The sequence below is a fragment of the Oryx dammah genome, unplaced genomic scaffold (assembly GCF_014754425.2).
Source record: "Oryx dammah isolate SB20612 unplaced genomic scaffold, SCBI_Odam_1.1 HiC_scaffold_24, whole genome shotgun sequence".
In the NCBI taxonomy this organism is placed as follows: domain Eukaryota; kingdom Metazoa; phylum Chordata; class Mammalia; order Artiodactyla; family Bovidae; genus Oryx; species Oryx dammah.
In genome coordinates, this window is record NW_024070208.1 from 20487754 (window position 1) to 20509766 (window position 22013).

Consider the following 22013-nt stretch of genomic DNA (forward strand, 5'->3'; position numbering starts at 1 on the left):
TTCAGTGGGACTGGCAGCATTTCATCAAGGGCTGTTGGCCCCTTACCACTGAGGCAGGACCCTTTGAAGTGCTGTGCCCAGTGTCTTCTGAATTGTAAGGTTCTCCAGTCTGCCTGGGAACAGGCCCAGTGCAGGGCCCCGTGTGAATCTGGGGCACTGTTCCCTCTAATCTCTTCGGCCGGTTTTTCTCCCACGCTTTGGCAGATCCGTGCACGCTCTGAGCAGTACTCTGCTGAATGTTCGAGCTGTGTACCCTTTGCAGGTCTCCGGGGTTTTCTCTGCTTGTAGCTCGCTCCTTTGCTGACTTGGGAACTCTAGCCGTGGCGTCCTGAGAACTCTCCACTCCATCTCTTCAGCTCAGGGAGTCCGCGAGGCTTCAGCCGGGATCTCCCATTCTGCACTGTGGCCTGGGAGCTCTCTCATGGCAGTAAGCTGGGGTGACAGGGCTCCCCTCATTTGTTTCTCATCTCTCAGACATCACTCTCCTTTATCTCCTCATCCTCAGTGTATTGAAAATAGTTGTTTTGCCTATTTGTGTCCTTTTCATTTTTGTTTTTGGTCGTTAAATTGGGTTTCTTTTATTCCATTTGGTTGCAAGTAAAAGTCTCAAAATTAGGAGGTTTTTTTTTGTGGTTGTTGTTTGTATATTTGTCACTTTTGAGAAAAATGTTGTATTTAGACCATTTATGCATAAGCCAATTTCTAAACATGTTTGCTATGTTTAAGTTTATGAAGATCTGAAGTGCAATAGAGAGGGGGCTGTAGAAAGTAAACATGACTGTGAGTCCTTCTCCTTCCCCACAGCTCTCTGATTTACTCTTTGGCAGGTTATTGCTCCCTTGTTAATCAGGGTCCCTTGGAGGGTCCCTGGAGAGAGGGTCGTCCAGGGTCTTCTGGAGAGAGATTCTTTCAATGGGCTTAAATATGCCACTGAAAATATGTGAGAACGCTATAAATAAAATTGTGATGGTTTTTATGTTTTAATCTAAGTGATTTAAACTTTAAAATATTGTCGAGAAAGCAATGAGAGGATTTAGCTCAACAGATGTTAAAATGTCTTTTAAAGCTATAGTAATTAAGATATTGAAATACTAATGCTAATACAGCCACAGACTCGTGGGTCAAAGTACAGTGTCCACAAACAGACTTATAAATGTGTCTTAAACATTTAACTTAGGTTATTCAGTGGATGTGGAGGAGGGCATGGCCACCTACTCTGGACTCTTGTATTCTTACCTGGAAAATCCCATGGAAGAGGAGCCCTGGTGGGCTACAGTCCATGAGGGTCCCAAAGAGTCAGACCCGACTGAAGTGACTTGGCACGTGCGCACTCAGTAGATGATGTGGAAGCAAGTGGACAACTCACTGCAAAAGTGAAAATTGGAAATCTCCTCCTCTTATTTTGTAGGGGATGTATTCCAAATAGGTTAAATGTAATGTAAAAGCATTAGAAGAAAATAAGGGCAATTCAGATAGTCTTGAGGAAGAGAAGGACTTTCTAAGTATGACCCAAAAGGGATAACCATGAAGGAAAATATTGATGAGATTACACAAAGATTTTGTATCTCCTAAGTGGCAAAATAATCATTAAAAACAGGGAGCTCCCTGATGGCCTACTGGCTAGGATTGGAGACTTTTGCTGCTCTGGCCTGGGTCAAATCCCTGGTCAGGGAACAGATCTTGCAAGCCACACCACAGAGCCCCTTCCCCTGCCCCCTAAAAAAATAACTAAAAAATGAGTTTATATCTTTACTGTATAAAGACTCCTAATAAGGTAGTAAATATAAATGTCCTACTAAAAAAATGGACAGAGAACGTGAGTTAGGTAATCATAATTATGGGCAAAAAACATAAATTTATAGGAAATATCTTTTAAATGTTCTATTTCATAATAATAATAACTAAAATAAAGTAATAAAAGCTATCATTTATTATGGGTTTCTGTTTGTCTGAGTATGTTAAGAACTTTGAACAGATTAGCTCATTTAATCCTTTGAAAGGCAGGTATCCGTCCATGGTGGTCATCTTATAAATGTGACACCTGAGACAGGACCCGAGAAATCTTGCCTGAGGGGACAGAGCAGACAGGTGGCTGAGCCAAGGTGTAAGCCGGCCATCTGAGTCCTCCTGCTCCTCGTCACTGCTCCAAGAAGGGAATTAAAACTACCTTAGATTCCACTGCACTTTGCAGAGAAATTGGTAATTTGCACAACATCACACAGTTTATAAGCAGTAGAACAGAGCTAAGATTTTTAGAAAGAAAAATCATATAAAGAGAAGAAGGAAAAAGAGCAAAGTGAGCAACAAAGCAGCGGTCTTCTAATTTTACAACGTATTTCTTTCCAGAATATTTGAAGGATGCTTCAAAGAAGATGAAAAGTGGGCTTGTGTTTGTAAAACTGGCTAACCCATGTTCAGGTAAGTGCCCCTCTCCTCCCTTCTCCTCTGATAACTTGAACATTTTTAAATCGTTGTGGCTGAAAAGTGTGTACATTTATTTGTCTTCTCATGTTTTTTCTCCCTGTCTAGCTTTTAAAGGTAAAACAATATTACGTGATGACAAAAGCGAGCTAATGACATAACCAGTCTTCTAAGATAATTCACTTGACCTGAACGTTTTTTTAAATTTCTTCATAATTTTAATCCATAGAACTGTTTATTCATCAGAAATGCTGGCAAAACAGAAAAGCATAGCGTGTTTGATTTCTCTCTGAAAACAGATGAGTTTTCCTTGGCCTTTTAAAGCCAGCTTTTCTTAAAGTGGTTATCCAATATAAGATTCCATTTATACTCATGTTATAAAGTAAAATAAATAACCCGAGTTTAAAAAAGGGGCAGGGGAGGCTTTTACTCGACATGCCAAGGTTTTGAATACTTTCATTTTTAGCTGTACTTCCCTTATTTTGTTCAGACCAAAAAGTAGTATATATATATATTTCCTGTCAAGGGTGATTTTTTTTTTTCATTAAAAAACATTGTATTTTGAGGAAATACACATTTTATCAGGAATAATTTTAACTCTACACTCAGTGTATTTTCCTTTGTCTTATCATTTTTAGGCAAAAGTATTAAAATACACTAAATATATGGTGATATTGATGACATTATTTATCTTTGTGAAATTGTTTTTCCATCACTTTATTTTACGAGATTTATAAGGTTCTTCTTAATTTTACAAGGTTTTAAATAGCTGTCTGATATTTAGCAGACTAGGTCGTCCTCCTGGGGACTGTCATACTAAATAGTGACAGCAAGACGCATTAGCAGGCGGTGCTGCGTTGTTACTGTTGTTGGAAGGACACGTAAATAGAAGTAGCAAGAGAGGCAGAAATTCCAGTTTCCTTTTCCCCAAAACGAAATTGGATGTAATCAGTCAGCTATATTATTTGGAATTCCTTAGTATGCATAAATGTAAGATGAGGTGTGAAGTGTTTTTGCAAGAGAAATCTTAGATAACCAGTAAAGAATTTAACAAAGGTAAAATACAAATAAAAGCCAGGCTTCCTGCAAAATTTTGAATGTCCGTGGACAACACTGCTTTACTGACTATGGAAAGATAAAGGCTAACCTTTGCTGAGCACTAACTAATGAGCTGTGCTAGGAGCTTTACGTGTCCATATTCTCTTTTTAATCCTTAAAAAATCTCTGGTGAGGCAGTTGAGTATTGCTCCCATGTTACAGGTGTGCAAACAGGTACAGAAAGGGTGGTAGTGCTTCCCCAAGGGCACACGCCCAGATGTAGTTGAGATAGATTCTAATTCAGGGCCCCGACTGTGCTGTTTGGAAGGAAATTCCTGCATTGAAGGGATTCACGCAGATGAGTGCAGTCCTCACCCCTTCTACTGGTCCTTTTTTGGGGGACTCTGAGGAAAGGGAGATTTTCATCTAGTTGGGCATGGCTCTCCTCACTCCTCACGGCTGAAAGCATGCTGCTGTTGTGGGCCCTGGCCTTCCCCCCGGGGGCCTCCCCTCTAGGGTATGTGGACCCCGTCTTGTCCCTCGGTGTGGGAGGCTGCAACCCCCTGACAGGCCGAGCCATTTGGGTTTGAGTGGCTTAGGAGTGATGGAGGACTCAATGAGACGCTTTGGAGCAGTTAAGACAAATGATTTGCCCTTTTGTATTTATTGGTTTAAGTTCAGTGAGGATTACAGAGTTGGGAAACAAGCATTTGTGTGTAATAGCTACAAGCTTTCCTTGGAGTAACTTTGTATAGACTGTATATGTATGTTTATGTTCATATTAGGAACATTTCTCAGAACTATTAGTCTTTTGAGTGTGTGTGTGTGTGAAAACTTACAAATAAAAAACAGATTTGTCTTAACAGGGGAAGGAGCCATTTACTTGTTCAACATGTGTCTACCGCAGCTGTTTGAAATAAAAGTTTTCAAGGAAAAAAACCATTCTTGGTTTATAAATGAATCAGTTCAATCAGGTAAGTGACTAGTGTATATATTTCCATTAACTAAACACATACACTGACATTGCCGCCCTTCACACGTGGAAGTCTTGAGACAGTCTGCCTGGCTTGGAGTCTAGGCCATAGTTGTTTTGTTGTTGTTGTTGCTGGCATCAGAGTAGGGTTTAATCAAGGAGAAAGGAAAGATGGTTTGAACAAGTTTAGATCAACAACTTTGTGTCTTAGGTGTCAGGAAATTTTTAGCTATTAATAACAACTCTGATTTTTTTTCTCCTAAAACACTGTTGCACCCTGAGTCAGAAGTAAGATGACTTTTGTACTATGGAGTACACACTGTGTTGACTAAAACTCTTGGCTCTTCTGTTAGCCCCTTTTGCAATTCTTCAAATTTTTTAACATCTTATTTCTGTTGTAAATGGATACTGATATAGCTTCTATCAATAAAGTAGAATAGAATAGAACAAAGATATTTTTTAATGCTTTGTCATATAAATTACCATTGCAACCCCCCACCCTTCCTATCCCCTGGGCTTCCCTTGTAGCTCAGCTGGTAAAGAATCCAGCTGCAATGTGGGAGACCTGGGTTCAATCCCTGGTTTGGGAAGATCCCAGGAGAAAGGAAAGGCTACCCACTTCAGTATTCTGGCCTGGAGAATTCCATGGACTGTATAGTCCAAGGGGTCACAAAGAGTCAGACAAGACTGAATGACTCTCTTCACCCTACACCCCAACACATACACCCAACACCCAGTTTCTCTCCATTTTCCTTTGTTTTGGGTCATTGTGGACTCTGAAGGAGACAGGATACCAAATGTAGCCCTGCCAGTTCTGAGGTGCTGGGGGTGGGGAGGAGGGGTGTCCTGGGGTGGTTGAGGCCATCTCAGTTCCCACTGTCTCATTTTTTCTGTTGCTTGGGTGGGGAAGGGGAGTGCATCCTGGGATGGTTGAGGCCATCTCAGTCCCCGCTGTTCCTTTGTCTTGTTTCTGTTGCTTCCTAAGCCCCTGCCTTCTGTCGAGTGTCTAAGCTGCCACCTAGCGCTAAGGTTGAAAGGCCTCTTGACCTTTCTTGTAAGGCATCCAGAAGAAGGGTTTATTGCTGGCAGTGAATTTCATATACCTGTGTGCATGAGAACATTTGAAGTGGTTTTCAGTTGCCAAAAGGCAATGGTAGACTGTGGTCGGTGCCAAGTATACATTCCTTTTTATTGTTCCCTTTTATTTTTCATTTGATAGTACATAAGAGTTCCAACTTCTAGTGTAATATACTTGCCTTTGGGTTTAGCTGCATAGACACTGTAATATCCAGATGAAACTGGAAAACATTCAGAGGCAGTGACCAGCTCTTCTGAACTGTCTGAGTTGGTACCTGCTTTTTTTTTAATAGACTTTTTTTTTTTTTTTTTTAGTTTTTGGTTCTCAGCAAAGGTACCTGTTTTTTTCATAGTCTTCTTTTTAAACATAACGTTGAAGAAGGAGCTGTTTTTAAGAATGGCCACTAGGATATTGTTTTCAGATTGAGAAACCTGTTTCTAATTTCTGAATATAATAGATGTCTCATATAAACTGGGCTTAGAGTTTCTGATAGATTGTTTTCATAAACTTTCTTCTACTTTAAAAAAAAATCATTAACTAGGGTCATCATATAAAATTATGTCCTTAATTTTTTCTTAAACATACTATGAAATGTATTCACGTATATAACTTAGGGTTAGAATTTCTTGCCTGTATAGTTGAGTTGCAGTGTTAGAGAATAAAAATCAGTACCTGTTTCCTGAAACCAAATTGGTAAGTATGGAGATAAATGAATTGCTTATTGCTCTTCTGTGTCACTTCCACGGAAGGATTCTGGGATGTTTGGAGGGGATGTGATAGACTAAAGAAAAGTAAGGTCCAGGAGGCCTAGTTGGTTTGATTTGCCTATTTTCCTTTCAGCCTGGTGAGCATCACTCATCTAACTGCAGAGATCCCAGTTTCCTATGTAGTCTTGTTAGATACCTACCCACCTGCATTTTTCCTTTGGGGGATGGTTAGGATCTGGGGTGGGTAACAACCTCTGAGCTTTGAGTCATTGACCGTGAGCCCAGAACACATAGAAGGAGCCATGTACAGAGGGAATAATATCACTTTCCCATGGCTTCATCCTCAAAAGCACAGGAAATTACGTTTTACTGCAGCTCTGTAGATGGACTTACAGTGGTTTCCTAATATTTGCCTGATTCACAATCTGTCCTCTCTCCCCGCAACCCTGCTATTTTGGGGGGGTGGGGGAGGAATGGGAGGTGGGGAGAGGAGGGCCTCCGTTCAAAATGATTTCTGAAGAAGAAATGGAAAGTTGAAGATCCAGTTCAGTGTCTTGGCTCCCCTCTCTACACCAGGATTTGAAGCTCTTTGGAGTAGAACCTCAGGGACCACATTCTGCCCTTGAGAGAGAGATTCTTGGGCCTGAATAGGGGGAGCTTCTGAATTTGGAATTTCACATATATTTTTCAGTGGATGGTTTCCACATTAGGATTAAGATGAAATGACTCAATTGTCTTTCCAGAACATTGAATTCTCTTTTTAATCCATAGGAGGTCTTCTTCACTTTGCCACACCTGTGGACCCTCTGTTTCTGCTTCTCCACTACCTTATAAAGGCCGATAAAGAGGTGAGTTTCCCAGGTTGAGATATTGACAGTGGGAAAATAGAATAGCTTTTTTTGTTGTTTAACTTCCTCTCTGTCCGTACAGTGGTCCCAGTGTAGATTCCCCACAGTTGAGATGTAACTTGGTTGGTGGTGTACACCTGCATTGTGTGTGCCGGTGTGGATTGGAGGACTGGTCGGCAGGCCTGAGACACTGCACTGTAACCTTGGACTGGTCCACCAGAGACTTCTGAGAACCGCCTACCCCTCTGTGTTTCCTCCCTTCCTTGTTTGACAAAGCCTAACAATGAAAACCTCATTTGTTTTGAAATACAGTGCAGATGTTAAGACCTCAATCCTTAAGAGCAGAAAGTAGATTTATTGTCTTTCATTTTCTTCTTTGTGAGAGACTGTGAAATAAGTACACTGGAGTGTGTGTCCAGCAAAAAGCTCATTAATGGGGAAGCTATAGCCGAGACTTAAGGAATCCCAGACAGTAAAATTTACCTTTGTAATACAAAGACAGAGTTTATTAATAATAATAGTTCCAAACAGAGGCTGTGAAATACTTTGGTGCTAGGATACCATTAGACTTAACAATTATTAAGGATCCCAAAGAGCTTTTTGTTCATGTGTGTTTTATCTATCAATATTGACTACATTGGGCTTCCCAGGGGGCACAGATGGTAAAGAATCCACCCGCAGTGCTGGAGACCCAGGTTCAGTCCTGGGTTGGGAAGACGCCCTGGAAAAGGATTAGCAACCCGCTACAATATTCTTGCCTGGAGAATTCCATGGACAGAGCACTCTGGTGGGCTATAGTTTATGGGGTCACAAAGAGACAGACACAACTGAGTGACTAACAGTACAGTTTCATTGACTACATCAGAAATTAAAACTGAGAAATTTAAAAATAGTATTATTTATTTATTTTGAAAATAAAAATCATAAGCCCATTTGGAAAATATTGTTTCACTGAATTTTTCAGGTCTTCCAAATGTCCACAGGACACATGCACGCGTGCACACACACACACCTTTGTTAATTTAATATTATTGGAGGAACGGAAGAGCCTCCTGATGAAAGTGAAAGAGGAGAGTGAAAAAACTGGCTTACAACTCAACATTCAAAAAACTAAGATCATGGCAACTGTTCCCATCACTTCATGGCAAATAGGTAGGGAAACAGTGGAAACAGTGACAGACTACTTTTTTGGGCTCCAAAATCACTGCAGATGGTGACTGCAGCCATGAAATTAAAAGACGCTTGCTCCTTGGAAAAAAAAGCTTTGACCAACCTAGACAGCGTATTAAAAAGCAGAGACATTACTTTGCTGACAAAGGTCCATCTAGTCAAAGCTATGGTTTTTCCAGTAGTCATGTATGGATGTGAGAGTTGGACTATAAGGAAAGCAGAGCACTGAAGAATTGATGCGTTTGAACTGTGGTGCTGGAGAAGACTCTTGAGAGTCGCTTGGACTGCAAGGAGATCCAACCAATCAATCCTAAATTAAATCAGTCCTGAATATTCATTGGAAGGACTGATGTTGAAGCTGAAGCTCCAGTCCTTTGGCTACCTGATGCGAAGAACTGACTCATTGGAAAAGACCCTGATGCTGGGAAAGATTGAAGGCAGGAGGAGAAGGGGATGACAGGAATGAGATGGTTGGATGGCAACACCAGCTCGATGGACATGAGTTTGAGTGAGCTCCAGGAGTTGGTGATGGACAGGGAGGCCTGGTGTCCTCCAGTCCATGGGGCTACAAAGAGTCGGGCACGACTGAGCAACTGAACTGAACTGAACTGAGTGATCTCTTTAGAAAACTCTTTGAATGCTGGGAAGCATGTCATAGTGACAGACACAAATTTTCTGCAATTCTAATTTTTGTTTAAAGTTCAAATTTTTTCATTGGCTGCAATACTGTCAGTCTTTCCCTTTAAGTGACAGATTCACTGCATTTATGTTCTGTCAAATACTCAAGTCTGAATAACCATAGTCCATAGTGATGTTTTCAGGTGAAAATCCGAGTAAAGGGCAGCTTGTTCTGCTCACAACTCAGATAGTTACACAGTGCATTTCCTTGAGCCTCAGCAATAGCAGAAGTGCTTTCGCCATGCTTCACTTTCATTACACAGAACATTGAACCGACTTGCACTCAGGGTCAAAATTTAAATAAAAATAATTGTTTTGCTGCTTGGTCCAGGAAATCCTTAAGTAAACTGACATTTTTATAACCACTTGTCCATGCAGTGAAGAACACAGTGACCACTGGGCAGTTCGCCTGCACCATCGTGACTGGTGCTGAAAAGCCAGCAGTTTTCCCCACCTTTGCATTGAAGTCGTCAGTGCAAATGTCAGCACAGTGAAAATGCAGACAGCATGATAGCATTATTATGAAAGTAGTTTGAAGTTTGTGGACCCCCTGCAAGGGTACTGGGGCCTCCCAGGGGCCACCAACCACAGCTTGAAAACCTTCGAAATAACATCATCAAGGAATAGTGTTATTTAAACACTTAGCCACATCTTATTTTTGCACTCAACATGTTTGCCAATAGTTTAAGAGCTGATGGGTTCTCACTGAGTACTTAGACCCATTTTCCAAAACTCCTGTTTTGTATTTATAGCAATTTAATTTGCGATAAACACTGAGTAATGAAACTGACTTAAAATTCGAAATTGTGCTTTCTCCTCATGTACCTTGTTTTCTCATATTCTCCCCCTCTCCTGAATCTTTGCTCTGTTTTCTAGTGTGGTTTAGTGAAGTTTTGTTCCTTAGTTTAATCATGTTTCCCCTTATCTGGAAGCTGCTGTGATAACCAGTATAATTAGGGCATGAGAGCAGTGAGGCTAGTAAGCCATGTATATCTGAGGAGCAGAAATGGTTCTAGTCACCCCCAGGAAGGCCCTGGAAGTGTTCAGGGAAGAAGATGGCAACTCCAGGGGCCTTCCACTCCTGGTGTTTTCTAGGGTATACCAGCAAGGAGGAAGCCACCGACCAGCCTCAGTGCCTGAGCTGATGCACCTTTAAAGGCCTTTCCCCCATTTAGGGGGACTGTTCCCCTGTTTCCCATTAAGAACCTGACTTGACTGGTGAATTAATCCTCACCTTGGCCCTCTGGGAGGCTCTGGGGGTGCTGTGACTGGCTCAGGTTGGCAGATGCCGAATGAAGCTCGTGGTGGTGGTTGGCTTTCATTGTAAACTGTTTTGCTGTCTCTTCTCAAATACTTTAAGTGCCCCTTGAAATAGCCCATGAGGCACTCAGATATTCCTCCCCTATATTTTAGATGTGATCTTTCTCTATTTAAGAAAAATACCACTGAGCAACTAACATTTTCACTTGGGACTTCCCTGGTGGCTCAGACGGTAAAGAAACTGCCTGCAGTGCAAGAGATTCAGTTTCGATTGCTGGGTCAGGAAGATCCCCTGGAGAAGGAAATGGCAACCCACTCTAATATTCTTGCCTGGAGAATTCTGTGGACAGAGGAGCCCAGTGGATGACAGTCATGGGGGTCACAAAGAGTCGGACACAATTAAGTGACTAGCACTTTTCACTTTCATTCACTTTTGAAATGGTGACCTATTTTTTTAATATACAATTTGTTTTAAGATCAGTAAAAAAATAATTCTTCTGTCTAGCTCTCCCAGCTGTTACTGACTTTATGTTCAGACAAACTTCTTATTTCAGAACCTTTTTGTGTATACGTGGTAAAGAAAAGGAGAACGAAACATTAGTTTATTATGAAATGATTATGTCGTGACTGCATAGTTCATTACATATAAGTAAATCATTGTTTTAAAGTAGTTAAATATTTAACACTTCGGGTGATCCCAGAAGAAAATAGACTAAGCTAGGAATCTGAAGACAGTGAGACTTGGGAAGCCTGTGGATTATTCTTACTATCTAGGAAAAAGAGAATATTTAAATTGAAGCCTTTCTTGCCACTTGTCAATGGATCCCCAGTGCTTTCAAGAGCTTTCTAAAGGGAGCTGAGAGTCAGTTCTGGAGCTTGTTCCCATAGAGGGAGTTCTTGGGTGGAACAAATGGCTTGGAACTTAGTTTAAAGTTCCAGCTATGAAATTATGTATCTTTTTCTCTCTTTTTTTTTAAAATAATGTATAAGTCTGTTGACTGGAGTGCTTGCCTCCTGACTGACTTACAGTCTTTTCAGGGGAAGTTTCAGCCCCTGGATCAAGTTGTGATGGATGACATGTTCCCAGATTGCATCTTGTTGCTGAAACTTCCTGAACTTGAGAAGTTACTTCGACACGTGACAGAGGAGAAAGGTATAGCAGGTGGCCTGTGAAGTCAGGCTTATGGCTGCTGGGGAAGCTAGCCGGTCTGTCTGAGAGCACAGCAGCTGGAGGGCCCGCGGAAAGTGATGCTTATTCGTGTGGGTTATAGGAAGAGTTCTGGCTCAGATTCCCTTCCGTTTGTCGGTATTCTTCCTCTATGCACTTCTTGTTCAGTCTGCGAAGTTTGGACCAGTGAAATATGGTGGCCTGTCTCCTGCAGGGCCAGGGTTCACGAGCCTCGGGCTTTAGTTCCGTTCTTTGAACGAGGCTGTGACTTTGCGTAAGTCCCTCAACTGCTTTTTGCTTTGGGTTTCCATGTGTAAAACTTGCATGAAATCTATGTCTTTATTGATTCAGGAAACATTTATTGAGCACCTACTAAGACGCATATATTAAGCACTAGAGCCAGGCTCTAGGGATAGTCATAAGTAAAATACTGGCCTTTATCTTACTTTGCTTTGACTCTGATGGAGACAAATGACAAGTTAGGGCAACAGCAGTAGAGTGTAAGGGAAGTGAAAACTGGGTTTTGCAGGGATGCACAGTATAAAAGTTGATGATATATCTGCTTTGAAAATGAAAATACGTGGTCAGGTGAAGCAATTTTTTTGATTGAAAAATTTAAAAATAATGGAAAACTCAGAGTAAAAAACTACAAATACTGTTTGTCCCCAACCCCAATAATCAACCACTCTTAATATTTTGTTATATTTGCTTTAAATCTCAGGGAAATAATTTCTTTAGGAAAAACCTGGTAATCTGATTGCAGGATCTGATGGCCTACAATAAAAATTAAAAATGTATTTGCTACATCGTTTTGAGTAAATCATTCAAACTTCTCAGCATCCATGATGCGCCAGATGAAGGGTTTGAAGGGTTAAGAGTACTCCTCATATTCTACTATATATTATAATTAGTCCCCTTCAAAATTGTTCTAAGTCATAAAATGAAGCTTTCCTTCTCTTAGCTTTAGAGTGTTGAGATCTCTAATGACCAGCATATGAACATTGTTTAGGCATGACAATTAATAGTTTCTACCACAAAGAGATACTTCAGGAATTACATGAAATAATACAGGTAAATCAGTGCCCAGGGAGTGCTGGGTGCACATGAATGTTCGTATCATTGAGGCTTCTAACTAGAGATTTTTAATTCTTTCCTAATGTTTAAGCACTGCTGCTGCTGCTGCTAAGTCGCTTCAGTCGTGTCCGACTCTGTGTGACCCCGCAGACGGCAGCCCACCAGGCTCCCCCGTCCCTGGGATTCTCCAGGCAAGAACACTGCTTCCCAGGTGGCTCAGATGGTAAAGAATCTGTCTGTAGTTCAGGAGACCTGGGTTCAGTCCCTGGGTTGGGCATATCTGTTAGAGAAGGACATGGCAACTCATTCCAGTGTTCTTGCCTGGAGAATTCCATGTACAGAGGAGCTTGGCAGGCTACAGTCCAAGGGATGACAAAGAGTCTGACACAGCTGAGCAACTGAGCATGCACGCTCACATATAGTAAATGACCAGTACACAGTTGTTTGATGGTCCATTGATTAATATATAGTCAAGTGGTTTAAGTAGGAGAATGGGGATAATCAGACAATAATAAAAATGTGTGAAAATGAAGGTGTTAGTGTTCCAGTTGTGTCCGACGTGCCTGGCGGCTCAGACAGTAAAGAATCTGTCTGAAATGCAGGAAACCTGAGTTCAGTCCCTGAGTTGGGAAGATCCCCTGGAGGAGGGAACAGCAATCTCCTCCAGTATTCTTGCCTGGAGAATTCTGCCAACAGAAGAGCATGGTGAGCAACAGTCATGAGTTGCAAACAGTCAGACATGAACTGAGCAACTAACACTTAAGCCTGCTAGGCTTATGAGAGCCTTCACCCCTTGCCTTCTCCCCACTGGATAAACCCAGCCCCAGCTGCTTGTATCCTGAATGGTGATGGTGGTGGCTTCAGTTAGCACTGTTCACTTTATTAGTGAAGGAAATGATGTGTCTCTGCTAGCTCTGGGGCTCAACATGTTTCTCACCAAAAAAGCTCCCATTCAGTGGAGAGTTGACAGGGGAAAGGACTAATAAAGGCTTATGAACTTCGTCTTGAGTGTAATGCTCTGTTTCATATTGCACGCAAAAGCTGCTCTGCATTGTCAGATAGGATTAACAGGAAGAGCCAGGAAAACTTACCTGATTAAAATAGCCCAAGCACCATTGCCAAGTTTCTATTCCCAGGAGGCAAGAGAAAAAAAAAAGAGAGACCATATGAGTTTCTCAGTTGTGGAAAACACTCAGAAAGTAGATGTGAAAATGTGCTCCAGGCAGTTTGTTCAACAATACATCAGGGAAATTCAAGTTTGAGAACCGATTACCCAGTTGCTGAACATGTTATTTGATTGTGGACTCCTTTTTATTCCATCTTTATTTTGTAAACCCAGTCTTTCCAGATGTTCAAGACCAGTTTTACAGGCACTGGACCCATTAGGGAAAGAAACCTTTCTAGCATATGTACGTGTTATCTAACTCACAAACTCTTGCAAATATTAAGTTTAGGATACAGTAGAATAGAAGGAGAAGATAATAAGAAGAGGTGGTAAGAACACACAGAAGAACTATACAAAAAAGATCTTCATGACCTAGATAACCATGATGGTGTGATCACTCACCTAGAGCCAGACATCTTGGAATGCAAGGTCAAGTAAGCCTTAGGAAACATCACTACAAACAAAGCTAGTGGAGGTGATGGAATTCCAATTGAGCTATTTCAAATCCTAAAAGATGATGCTGTGAAAGTGCTGCACTCAATATGCCAGCAAATATGGGAAACTCAGCAGTGGCCACAGGACTGGAGAAGGTCAGTTTTCATTCCAATCCCAAAGAAAGGCAATGCCAAAGAATGCTCAAACTACTGCACAATTGCACTCATCTCACGTGCCAGCAAAGTAATGCTCAAAATTCTCCAAGCCAAGCTTCAACAGTATGTGAACCATGAACTTCCAGATGTTCAAGCTGGTTTTAGAAAAGGCAGCAGAACCAGAGATCAAATTGCCAACATCCGTTGAATCATCGAAAAAGCAAGAGAGTTCCAGAAAAACATCTGCTTTCTTGACTGCACCAAAGCCTTTGACCGTGTGGATCAGAATAAACTGTGGAAAATTCTTCAAGAGATGGGAATACCAACCACTTGACCTGCCTTCTGAGAAATCTGTACGCAGGTCAAGAAGCAACAGTTAGAACTGGACATGGAATGACAGACTGGTTCGAAATTGGGAAAGGAGTACATCAAGGCTGCATATTGTCACCCTGCTTATTTAACTTATATACAGAGTACATCATGCAAAATGCCTGGCTGGATAAAGTTCAAGATGGAATCAAGATTGCTGGGAGAAATATCCATGACCTCAGATATGCTGATGACACCATTCTTGTGACAGAAAGCAAAGAACTAAAGAGCCTCTTGATGAACGTGAAAGAGGAGAGTGAAAAAGTTTCCTAGAAAACTAAGATCATGGCATCCAGTGCAATCACTTCATGGGAAATAGATGGGGAAAACAATGGAAACAGTGACAGACTTTATTTTTTTGGGCTCCAAAATCACTGCAGATGGTGACTGCAGCCATGAAATTAAAAGACCCTTGCTCCTTGGAAGGAAAGCTATGATCAACCTAGAGAGCATATTAAAAAGCAGAGACATTACTTTGCCAACAAGTGTCTGTCTAGTCAAAGCTATGGTTTTTCCAGAAGTCATGTATGGTTGTGAGAGTTGGACTATAAAGAAAGCTGGGTGCCAAAGAATTGATGCTTTCGAACTGTGGTGTTGAAGAAGACTCTTGAGAGTCCCTTGTACTGCAAGGAGATACACCAGTCCATCCTAAAGAAAATCAGTCCTGAATACTCATTGAAGGGACTGATGCTGAAGCTGAAGCTCCAATACTTCGGTCACCTGATGCAAAGAACTGACTCATTGAAAAAGACCTTGATACTGGGAAAGATTGAAGGCAGGAGGAGAAAGGGATGACAGAGGATGAGATGGTTGGATGGCATCATGAACTCGATGGACATGAGTTTGAGTAAACTCTGGGAGTTGGTGATGGACAGGGAGTCTGGCGTGCTTCAGTCCATGGGGTCCCAAAGAGTCAGACGTGACTGAGTGACTGAACTGAACTGACAGAACATGCTGTGGTAATTTTCATAATCGTGGGTAATCTGTGGCCTTCATGAATATTTTAAACCACTTTGCTTATCAAAATAGGTAAGTTTTAAAATTAAGTGGTAGTTTATGCACTTCGTCCTTGTATAGCATTCTGTGTATTCAAGTTGGATATTTCTTAGTGATCATCTTGTCCGGGGAATGTTTAATTCAAAATAAATTTGCAGTTTAAAAACTTAGGGGAAAAAAAACTCTAGGCCCAGCTGGCTTCATTAAGTGAATTCTGCGATACTTGAAGGAAAAAAATAATACTCAAAAGCAATAATGATACTTGGATTATTTTAGAAATTAAATGAGAAAGGCATATTTCCCAACTAATTTTATGAAATCAGAGTGGCTAAAAGAAAACTATAATTTAGTATTCTTTATGATCATAGACTGAAAAATACTTCAAAAATATAGCAAATTAACTGTGTAAAAAGGACAGTATGTTAAAACCAAGTGAGGTTTATCTTAGGAGTGCAGAGTTGGTTGAACATTAGAAAATCAGTATGATTCACCATATTTATGCATAACAAAAGAAAAACTGTATGATCATCTCAATAGATGTAGGAAAAACCCTTAACAAAATTCAGTCATTATATAAATTCTCAGCACATTAGAGATAGAAAGGAACCTCCTCATTCTTTTAAAGGATATCCGTGATAAACCTAAGCTAATATCATACTTCACTGTGAAAGACTGAACGCACTTTTTCCCTAAGATTGGTACAAGATAAGGATGTCAGTCCTCTCCGCGTCTACTCACCAATGTAGTGGACGTCCCAGCAGTTTTGATAAGAACAAAATTAAAGGTATATAGCTTAGAAAATAAATAGTGAATTGTCTTTTTGCATCAACAGTATGGGTCATGTATATAAAAAGCTCAAAAGAATTTACAAAAAAAAAAAAAAACACTGGAACCAGTAAACAAGTTCCCAGGATATAAGGTCAATATACAGAAATCAATTCTGTTTCTGTATATTAGCAGTGAACAATTGGACAGTGGAATAAAAGCATGCCATTTGTAATATTTAAAAATCATGAGGTTGTAGGGATAAAGGTAGCATAATATATGCAAGACCAGTACACTGAACAATGTAAAACATTGCAAAGAGAAATTAAAGAATTAAATAAATAGAGAGATATACCATGTTCATGAGTTGGAAGACTCAGTATTGTTAAGATGTCTATCTTCTCCAAAGTCATCTATAGATTTAATGCAATGCCTCTCAGGGGTTTTTTTGTTTCTTTTTTTTTTTTAATTGATAAGCTGATTCTAGAATTTATAAAACTGTGCAGAGAATCTGTAGTAGTCAAAACAATTTTGAAAAAGAAGAACAAGTTGGAAAACTTAAACAACCTGATTTCAAGACTTACCGTAAAACTACAACAGACAAGAAAGTATGGTACAAGGATAAAGAGATAGTTAAATGGAACCAAACAGAATAGAAGTGGACTGACATTTGTGTAGCCAGTTGTTTTTTTCAATGGTATCAAGACAATTCAATGGGAGAAAAGATAATCTTTTCAACATATGACCTGGAAAAATTGGATATCCATGTGAAAAACAACATTGACTCTTACCTCTGAATCATACACAAAAATTAACTTGAAATGGATTAATAACTTAAATGCAAAAAATGAAAACTACTGAATTTCTAGAAAAAGCCATAGAAGAAAACCTTTGTGACCTTGAGGATAGGCAAAGATTTCATAGAACACAAAAGCCACTAACCATTAAAAAATTATAGATTACATTTCAGTAAAATTAATTTCTTTTCTGAAAGATACCATTAAGAAAAAGAAAGACAAACTACAGTTGAAAGAAAATAGTTACATGACAAATATCTGATAGTGCATGTGTGTGTATATGTGTGTGTGTATCCCAAATGTATAAAGACCTCTTAACACACTAATAAAATGATATCTGGGCTTCCCAGGTGACTCTAGTGGCAAAGAACCTATCTGACAATGCAGGAGATGTAAGAGACACGGGTTTGATCCCCGGGTTGGGAAGATCCCCTGGAGGAGGGCATGGCAACCCACTCCAGTATTCTTGCCTGGAGAATCCAATGGACAGAGGAGCCTGGCAGTCTGCAGTCCATAAGGTCACAATGAACACCAAATCCATGGCTTCTCAGACACCATCCAGGTTGAGAAGAAATCCAGTGCTCCTGTTTACCAGCTCAGTGACTTTGGACAGTTCATTTGAACTTCACTCAAACCTAGTTTTTTAAGGTGGAGACAAATAGTTTCCACCTGAGATTCATTCTGAGCATTCAGTGAGAAAACGTGTGAAGAACTTAGCACAGGCCTGAAGATGTGATGATGTTATCACTAATGAGCTATTTAATTTTTTCGTAAATAATATGAAGGACTTGCTGTGTGCCAGATGTTGTGCCATCCCCTCATTTGATAGGTGACTGGGGGTCTAGGAGCCCCAGCAGTACTGCTCAGAGCCTGGTCTCCTCTTCTGAACCAGCATTTCTAGAGGGAAGGGGGCTGCAAGGGGCTCAGACAGTGAGCAAGAGGAAGGAAAGCTGTGGCAGGTTGTAGATCATCCTTTCACGAAATTTGGAGGCAGAGGCAAGAGACGAGCGAGCGGCAGAGTCAAGGTGGGATTCTTGGATGGGAGCCTCTAGGGAGATTGTCTCAGGCAACGGTCGGAAGGTCTGAGAGTCAGCAGCACACGTGTTCTGAGTGGTGGCCGTGTGCCGGGGTCCAGCCCTGGTGGATCCAGGGAATTCGAAGGTGGGGACGGCGTTGGCGTCTTTGGAAAAATACCTATTTAATTACAGATATAGAAAGAGATTAGAAACGGATAGTGTAGTAGCAGATAGTGTAGTGGAGAAAAGGAGGCTGAATCCAGATGGGAATTCAGCCAGAGAAATGGAAGCAAGAAAGAAGTGACATGGTGGAATCAGTCTTTCTGGAAACTGATCCAATTTCTTTATTTTGGGGTTTGCTTATATACCTTTTGTTACACATAGGGATGAATACAGAGTCACGCGGGGGTCAGCAGTCCTGACCTTTATCAAAATCAGGTGCTTCACATAAAAATGTATAACAAAAAAAGGTCTTATCATCTTCTGGCCATGAGTGAGACCTGCTGACATTCTATGATCCTTTCTTTCTGATAACCAAAAACCTTATTTCTTCCAAGGGTGTTTTTTCTTAAACCAGGCACCACCCTCCAGATAAAGTTGCATTCCTATAGGGTGAGGGTGTAGTGAGTTACAATCAAGAAAGGAATTTATTTAACCCAAGGTTAACAGGATTAATCTTAAAGGTTAATACTTATTTCTCCTATGTTAGTTATACTCATTATACGGGGAGGGAATATGGAGATTTAGCAGCAAACATCAGCCCAACAAATGAAAATCCTTTTACCAATGCTCCCCTTAAGATGTATTTAGTCTTAAGATAGTGATAAAGTTACATTTTCACATAGCAAGGACACAGTGATTTATAACAAAGTACGGTGATCTATTACAAAAGAGCAAATTCATTAACTCAAAAAGTCTAGTATTGCTAACATCAAAAACTACTATATTTCCTTTTCTATATTCCAAATACATTGATTAATATATTCCCAGGTGCTTAAGGATATGGAGGCCTGGCGGCAATCATTGACTCAATGAGAAGAAAAAGCCCTATGCTAATTAAGACTCTCAAAATACTCCAAAACTCTCTGTGCTGTTTATGGTTAAGAGGTAGTAAACAATCATGTGGCAGGAGTATGGATAATCCTGTCACACAAGCTAGTCTGTCAGCAGAGAGGTTTGACCTGAGACATCCTTGTCCCACCTAGAGCAGGGAATTAGCAGCAATTATCGGCACAACAAATGAAAAACCCCTCACCAATATAATTCCTAACCAACCCACTATACTAATAATTTCTAACTCCCCAAAAGAATTTGCCTTTAGTAAGTCTAAAACATCTCGTGCCTCTCAGGTTGGGAGGCTGTAAACAATCACATGTGGCTGGACGAACCTATACAGGCGGGCTAGATAACCTTCAGAGGAGTCCTAAGCTGAAACACTCTTGTCATGCCCAGGAATTTTTATTGCCTTGGAGCTGCACGTTTACTCCTGGTTATGGGGGAGAACATAAAACAGACTCTGGTTTGGGGGTAGATGCTCGGGAACAGGGGGTTTCCTGAGGCTTGATCACGCCTTTGCGTATGCCAGGCCTCCTTCCTCATGACCTTTGCCACGGGCAGGGTTCCTCACGCTGGCCCCCAACAGCCGTGTGCTCTTAGAAGCGGCCCTCCTTTTGTACAAAGAAATACCGCATCAGCTCCAGGGAGGCTGAGTCTAGCCTCACCTGCCTTGGTTCCCCAGCAGGCCGTTTGCAGCCCCTCCTTTTCATTATTCCAGTGGCACGTCCTGCGGACATGGGTGCAGAGGGCCGGCCCCGACTGTCTGCCTCCTAGTTAGTGCCCGCAGTGTTGACGACCACAGGCTGAGATGGGGAGGACACAGCAAGAGCTGGCTGAGGCCAGCCCCTCCCCATACACACCGTCTCACTGAAACTCCAGCAGTTTAACCATCTGCAGAAAACCACCCCTGAGTAAGCAGTTTCCGTTTCCCACCATGATTACGGAGGAAAGAGAAAGCGTCATTACAGAGGAAAGAAAAAAGCGAGCTTGCATCTGGCCTTAGGAATCCCAGTGGTCCTGAAGCTAACTCCTGCGGGGAGGCGGGAGGGAAGAGCTGCCCCTGCTGATGGCACAGAAAGCAAGAAACCCCGTGAACGAGGTGTTACCGAGGAAATAACGGCTTAATGTCATGTACCGTATATACGCTATATGTGACATTAAGCCGTTAGATTATATAAAGCTAGCTGGATTGTGAGAAGAGGAAGTATAATTTATAGGAGATGAAACTTTTATCCCCATAAAGGGCCAAATTGAGCCTATTGTAAATCTAAATTCCCCTGAAATAGCTATGGCTATATTGGTAATACATTAAAAGGTAAATCTTTTCTTCTTTCTCCGCCGGTCCCACCAGAACAGTTCTAAGTAGTTAACACAATTCTTTTCCTGAATGTATGCAATGAACTTCTTAGGCACCTGCATTTAGCTTCAATTTTTTTTCTTGGGATTTCCATTTTTATTTTAGAAAAGAAATCTTTCATTGAAAACATTGCGATGATCTTGAAATTATTCAGAAAAATGAAGATGGCTTAGTGTGTTAATTTGCTGAGTTTTAAAAATGACCTTTTCAGACAATAACTAGATTTACTGTGGTGGCCATTTCAGAGTATGTGTAAATATCAAATCACTATACCTGAAACCAATACAATGTTGTATGTCAGTTATAGTCAGTTAAAAAGTTATCTTTCCTCCAGATTTATCGGTACAGTTGTTTTCAGTTTTATTGAGAAATAATTGACATACGTCACTGTGTAGGTTTATATTATACAGAATGATAGTTCGATTTACATATATTTTGAAATGACTATCACAGTAGATTTAGTTAACATCCACTATCTCATATAGATACAATGAAGAGAAAAAAGTTTCTCCTTGTGATGAGAACTATTTGTATAATTTGATAATTTTCTTAAATTCTCACTCATTTAATGTGAGTGAGAACCTGAGGTGTCCCAGTTCTGTTTAGGAATTTTTTTTTTTTCCCAGTGTCTGAAGAATGCTCTCAGGGTTATTAACTGAGTTTTTTAAGAATATAAAATGTTATTTATCTTTTGGCTGCACCTTGCAACTTGTGGAATCTTAATTTCCCCAACCGGAGATTGAACCAGGGCCCTCACAATGAAAGCACGGAGTCCTCAGCACTGCCACCAGGGAATTCCTTGAAATTTTTAAACTGTTATCTTGTATATGAAATAGCCTTATGAGTTTATTTTTTGCTTAACCTACTGTACTGTCTTTTTTTTCTTTTAATCCAGAAGTAGACAAGAAGAAATATTACAAGTACAGCAAAGAGAAGACATTAAAGTGGCTAGAAAAAAAGGTACAGTACCTCTCAATGCCTTGTGGCAGAAAGAGTTTAATGTTCCTTTTTAAAAATGTTTAGAGAGAAGGTAGTAAGCCTGACCCCAAAAACCATCTTGAAAGTCCACCTACAAGAGAGAAGCTATACAAAAATCTCCCAAAGTGCAAGAAGAATCTTTGACTTTCCACTTTTCCTAACTCAGGTAGCTCTGGACTTAGCTTGATGTGCTTGCTCCCATTTCCCCGTGATGTTCACCACTGAATAAAGAAGTCCTTGCTAGTTGCTGGCATAGACTTGAGTCTTCCAAGCCAGGTAATAGCAGGGCCACGTGTACTCTCTGTCAGTCCTGCAGCCATCTCAAAGGTGACATTGCTCACACATGACCTGCAGGGGACCAGGCAGACGGGGTTCGGGTTTAGCGTCTAGATGCTGAAGACGGGTCTTATTCCAGGCAAGCCCTACTCAGTATAAGATCTCTTGCAGTGTTTTTCCAATCAGTTTAGTGGATCACAACCAGTATTTCTCTTGGAATGGAATGGAATAGA

General features: G+C 40.8%; 1 protein-coding gene across 6 annotated transcripts in view; it reads left to right on the forward strand.

Moving 5' to 3' along the window:
* Positions 1-22013, forward strand: part of RNASEH2B (ribonuclease H2 subunit B) — a 76791-nt gene that overhangs the window by 21655 nt on the left and 33123 nt on the right. For 3 of the 6 annotated variants that reach the window (XM_040266983.1, XM_040266978.1, XM_040266980.1), the window contains exons 2-6: positions 2347-2418; positions 4326-4433; positions 6989-7065; positions 11203-11326; positions 21422-21486. In XM_040266983.1, the coding sequence (XP_040122917.1) occupies positions 2347-2418; positions 4326-4433; positions 6989-7065; positions 11203-11326; positions 21422-21486 (446 nt within the window). Of the gene's footprint in view, positions 1-207; positions 428-2346; positions 2419-4325; positions 4434-6988; positions 7066-11202; positions 11327-21421; positions 21487-22013 lie in introns of those variants that run through there. The other 3 variants (XM_040266979.1, XM_040266981.1, XM_040266982.1) reach the window with 2 other exon arrangements.